The sequence below is a fragment of the Amblyomma maculatum genome, chromosome 1 (assembly GCF_055883805.1).
Source record: "Amblyomma maculatum isolate TAMU_Amacu chromosome 1, ASM5588380v1, whole genome shotgun sequence".
NCBI lineage: Eukaryota > Metazoa > Arthropoda > Arachnida > Ixodida > Ixodidae > Amblyomma > Amblyomma maculatum.
Window position 1 is genome coordinate 396,610,100 of NC_139344.1, and position 5,450 is coordinate 396,615,549.

Here is a 5,450-nt window from a genome sequence, read left to right on the forward strand (position 1 = left end):
ACTGGTGACTGTTTAAGTGCGAAAACATTATTTTACGGGATCCACCGTTTCCTATCTAGTGGTGACCTAGAATGAACTTGGCAGACTCGCGTAACAAGTCAAGCGAAAAAAAAAAAATGGCCTCAGCTTAGCTCGGCCAAGCGCGGTTATGCAAGTGAAAACTATTTATTCTTGGTTGCGCTGTGTCGCTAAGCCGGTTAGGCTCATATATAGACAATCACATGTTTGCATTGTTTAGCATCGTTTACTCTGTGATCGGTAAAGTAGTTTGCCGCCGTTTCAATGTTGGTCAGGGAGTATAGCTGACGCCAACGTCTCTCTCTCTTGAACACTATAGGTCTATGGTGGCTTCGGCATCCTTCAACCGCCTTTCAGCCGCCCCGCCGGGGTGGCGCAGTGGTTACGGCGCTCGACTACTGTTCCCAAGGACGCCGGATCGAATCCCGCCCTCGGCCGCCGCTTTTCGGTAGAGGCGAAAAGCAAGGCGCCCGTGTGCTGTGCGATATCAGTGCACGGTAAAGAACCCTAGGCGGTCGAAATTTCCAGAGTCCTCCACAACGGCGTCTCTCATAGCCTGAGTCGCCTTGGGGCGTTAAACCCCACAAACCAAACCAAGCTAAGCCTTTGAGCCGACGCCTTAGCATGTCTAGCAACGTCAGCTTGATGATCAAACGATGGCGACGGTTCCGGTTGACTCGCTTCATTCATAGCGAGAAACTGCTGGGTGAGAGGCGCCGTCTCTTTTCAAGCGAACGGCGTGTCACGTGGCACGCCACGTGGCCACAGCTGACAGCTCGGTTACAGTTCACTGTACACGGCTGCAGCTGCGACGAGTCACATGGCTGACACTCCACCGCTTGAAGGTCGAACGACAGGAACCGATGATCTTAGCTCAGCTATAGGCTAGTTAGGCTTTCGCTTCAAAAAATCCTGTCTGATCGGAGCTGGACCCAGAAGTTTCTCGTGGGAAGCGAGCACGGAACACGCTGCGTGCTTTATTGCCACTCCATCGCGTTGCGCATTGCATGTTTTCTTCATCACCTTTTAAACACAAAGCAAAACCATGAGTTGACAAGTATAAAAGCAAGTTTTCGCAACTCATTTCGATTTAACGACGTTAAAACCCCACCGAGCACACCAAATGAGATATCAAAAATATTCTCCCCTCCTCCTTATCTGATCATCTGTGTGGTCTCCTTCCTTTTCGTCCTTCGTCTATCCCCTTTCAGGTGTCACAAACATGAGTTGTGGCGGCCGACACAGTGATTTAATTACAGCAATGACAGCAACACAAGAAAAAAAGACAGCTTCAAATACGAACACAATTAAAAAAAAGTCCAATTCAGATTTACAGCACATCGGCACAAAACTGGACCACAAAGGCGTCGTTTTTGAGGAACCCATTACCTGGGTGCTCAATTTCTTCCAGCGCAGCGAGGCGGACACCATACCCAATGTTCCGTTCACCGACGGGCCTCTGGAAGCTGTCCTGTTCGTCCTCACACGCTTCGCCGGGGTCGAATGACACGACCCTGTCCACTCCTTGCGCCTCCTGGTTCACCAGTTTCACCTTGGTCACCGTCCGGTAGGGCCACTTCAGCGCAGAGTCGAACATGCCGCGAAGCAGATGAACATGCACACTCAAGTAGACCTGCCCGTCCGTTTGGCTCTTCACGAACGCCCCGGACAGCGCCAAGTGGTAGCCCGGATGGCCGATGTAGAAGTCCTCGCTTTTAAGCAGCGTTCTCTTCTTGACGGCAGTCTTCTTGAGCTTGGAGAAGGGTGCCACTGGCCAGTCGAACGTTCTTGTGCCCAACGCAGTCTTGAGGTGACGCACGTCGCCCATCACATTCTCACGCCAGCGGCGCTGCTGCGTCTCAAGTTTGGCCTCGAGGGCCTCAACCTCTGCGCGCAAGTGCCCCGCGTGCACCTCGACCGACTCGCGCACATCGTTAAAGGCGTTCTTGAAGTCCTCGTAGCCCTGGCACATCTCTTTCATTGCCGTGATCATGCTCAGTACGTCGTACTCCTTGCTGTTACCGTTAAAGATGACTGAGAGCCTGGAGGGAGTTGCGCTCGGCGCGCTGGGAGCTGCAGTCGAGAGAGCCCCCTGCTCCGGGTTGAGGCTGCGCCCGATGTCGGGGTACAGGTTACCTGTCACCACTGTGGTATGCGTGGGTCGCGGTGCGGGATTTTCGGCAGGCGGTGAGCAGCCTCGAGTCGTGTGGTCTCTCAGCTGGTATCGCTTCAGCCAGTGGCCACAGATCTGGCACTGGATGTTGTAGAAGCCGCATAGCCGCGTATGGTCGCGGAGCTTGTCCATGGCGCCGATGTAGTCGCACCCGAGGGCTCGATTTGGACAGTAGACTCTGGAGCCAAAGCGAATGCAGAATTTCGTTTTGGCGTGATACGATATGATCTGCGGTATACTCTGAACTATGTCTATGCATGCTAGTTTTAACCTCCAAAAGCTGTACATATATATTCTGATACCGTAATGAAGGGCTTCGGATTTATTTCGACCGCATATTGATTTCCACTACTTTCGCACGAACAGAGGCGTCAGCGGCGGATGGAGACCGGGAGTCTCGCCCTGCCTCACCGCCACCACCAAAGTGAAACATTTTACATCGAAAAACCATGCTCAATTCAATAGTTTCGAACAAAGAAGTCCAGAAAATAGATGGTTCAAATGGGACCCCCCTCCCCCCCTCCCTCTAACTGCTCTCTCCAAGAGCTAGTGACCCATAAATCCGCCTGCGGCAAGTGTGATGTGTCAGTTCCGATGAACGAACGCAATTTGATTGGCCTTTAATTACATTGTTCATCAGTGCAGCTCACATACCCTATCAAGAAAGAATATATGCCATCAAGGTGTGGTTGCTGTTCAATACTTTCGACACCCGCCTTAAGTGGGAAATGCTGGAATGTACACGCGATCATACCTGAAGGCAAGCAGCACCTCCATGGCTATCCTGTCCCTGTGGAGGTCTTCGAGCGGGGTCACTGTGCCGTCCAGCGGGCAGGCCACGGAGCCATCATCGCTGCCCATCATGGCCGCGCAAAGTGGGCAGAACACATGCCAGCAGCGCGACCAAAGCATTTCAGAGGCGATGGCGCCGCACACCAGGCAGGAGGTGAAGCGCGGTATGGGACTGGCGAACTCCACCTCGGTCCAGTCTGTGAGGCCCGCCTGCTCGAAGCCGATCACATAGCGCTTCTGCAGCGCTGGCACAGAACTGACACCCGTTATAGGCGTGCTGCCGGAGTGGTCCATGGCCGCTGGTGGGAGAATTTTGCTGTCCGGATCTCGGCCGATGTGTCACTGGTCGCCGCCGCGGCAGCACGGCTGATGGTGGGCTCTTCTTCTTCTTAAATGGCACACGCACACTAGGAAGAAGTGTCCAGTGCTTTGGTGATGAGAGCAAAGAAAGTAACTGTAGCCATTTAAATATGACGGGGGAATAGAAGGATATAAAAAAATGACACAGATGTGATTAGAATTGCACACTTTAATTTACGCTCGTGCGCAGGCTCCGCTTCGTCTGTCTTGCCAAACGAAGTCGCTTACAGTGCTTTAGCTTACAGAACGCACGTGCGCCCCGCCGCGGGCGCATAGTGGTTAGGAATATGGTATGGAGAAGAATCGTTGTTTATGTTTTTCTTGCTGCAGATGAACTGCGGGATCGAATACCGGCCGCTGCGGCCGCTTTTCGATAGAGGAGGCTCCCTTGTGCTGCGATGTCAGTGCATGTTAAATAACCTCAGATGGTCGAAAGGGCTGTGAATTCATTAGATCTGAATAATATGCATACAAATCAGAGTGTATATATATATATATATATATAGTGATGTACTCGGCCGAAGACGAAGTGAAGAGTGCAGGAGCGAAGGGGAAGACGACGATGAAGATAGAATAAAGCAGGGCGTTCGAAAGAACGGCCGTGGTCGCTGCTTGTTCTCCGTCACAATATATATATATGTATGTATGTATGTATGTATGTATGTATGTATGTGTGTGTGTGTGTGTGTGTGTGTGTGTGTGTGTGTGTGTGTGTGTGTGTGTGTGTGTGTGTGTGTGTGTGTGTGTGTGTGTGTGTGTGTGTGTGTGTGTGTGTGTGTGTGTGTGTGTGTGTGTGTGTGTGTGTGTGTGTGTGTGTGTGTGTGTGTGTGTGTGTGTGTGTGTGTGTGTGTGTGTGTGTGTGTGTGTGTGTGTGTGTGTGTGTGTGTGTGTGTGTGTGTGTGTGTGTGTGTGTGTGTGTGTGTGTGTGTGTGTGTGTGTGTGTGTGTGTGTGTGTGTGTGTGTGTGTGTGTGTGTGTGTGTGTGTGTGTGTGTGTGTGTGTGTGTGTGTGTGTGTGTGTGTGTGTGTGTGTGTGTGTGTGTGTGTGTGTGTGTGTGTGTGTGTGTGTGTGTGTGTGTGTGTGTGTGTGTGTGTGTGTGTGTGTGTGTGTGTGTGTGTGTGTGTGTGTGTGTGTGTGTGTGTGTGTGTGTGTGTGTGTGTGTGTGTGTGTGTGTGTGTGTGTGTGTGTAGAGAGAGAGAAATGCTATAGACCTCCTTCACTCCGGCTACGTCACAAAAATGCGGTGGCGCTGTCGTCGTTAGTGACTTTCGCGTGGTAGGCAAAAACACGCTTCAGTCGCTTTGCCTACCGTGATTGTGCGATGGCTTGCTGCTGCCGGGGAATGCAGAGCACCATGCCGACTAATCGCGTCGCTATGACATGTGTTGAAAGACACAAGAGGACGTTAAGCTTGCATAGGTTTCTTGCCGACAATGGTCGCCGTAAACAGTGGTGGGCCGCCGCGGTGAAGCGCCAAGGCTGGATACCGACGCCTGCTCATCGAATATGTGGCAAATACTTCGTCACGGCTAAGCTGAAACTTATTCACCTTTACGCCAGAGCGGTTTACCGGATCAAATGTCGCGAATATCTCGAGTTTGGCCTTTTTACGACGCGTGATGGGATCTTGGTACTGTTTTAGTGCTGGTGCGGGCGCGGGTGCGCAGGTAACATATGTACACGAGGCAGTCATATATATAATGTAATGCGTAGGCCTGTTTGTTAGAGCATGCGTAGATATTTTACCTTTGTAAACTGTTCCTCAAGCCCGTTTTTTCGCTGTGTATGTAAGCGCAGTGAGCTGCTACGCAAGTGATCTGTGTAGCACTCCTCGATCTGTGAGGTACCATATTGCATGGCTAAACTTCGCCGCGTTCACGCCAAATTATTTTAATCTACTTCATGATGAAGATTTCCACTTCACGTTGACAGCTACTGATTTGGATTGGAGCTGCATTTTTTATTTATGCCGAGCGCTTTTATTTGTATTCACAGCGGCTGATTGCGAATGCGAGTTGTGGGGTTTATCCTACATTGAAACGCGGTCACAGTGGCCGAGACCGAACTGGGCCGCCCTAACTACGGAATCACGGGTGAAGGTAAAAACG

General features: G+C 51.4%; 1 protein-coding gene across 1 annotated transcript; it reads right to left on the reverse strand.

Annotated features, from left to right (window-relative positions):
• Positions 1 to 1,241: 1,241 nt before the first annotated feature.
• On the reverse strand, positions 1,242 to 3,277 carry LOC146208639 (TNF receptor-associated factor 6-B-like). The gene is made up of 2 exons (XM_084578992.1): positions 2,946 to 3,277; positions 1,242 to 2,369 (listed from the first exon to the last, which is right to left on the reverse strand). The coding sequence occupies exons 1-2, from the start codon at positions 3,275 to 3,277 to the stop codon at positions 1,349 to 1,351; spliced, it is 1,353 nt and encodes a 450-aa protein (XP_084435118.1). The 3' UTR covers positions 1,242 to 1,348.
• Positions 3,278 to 5,450: the final 2,173 nt, after the last annotated feature.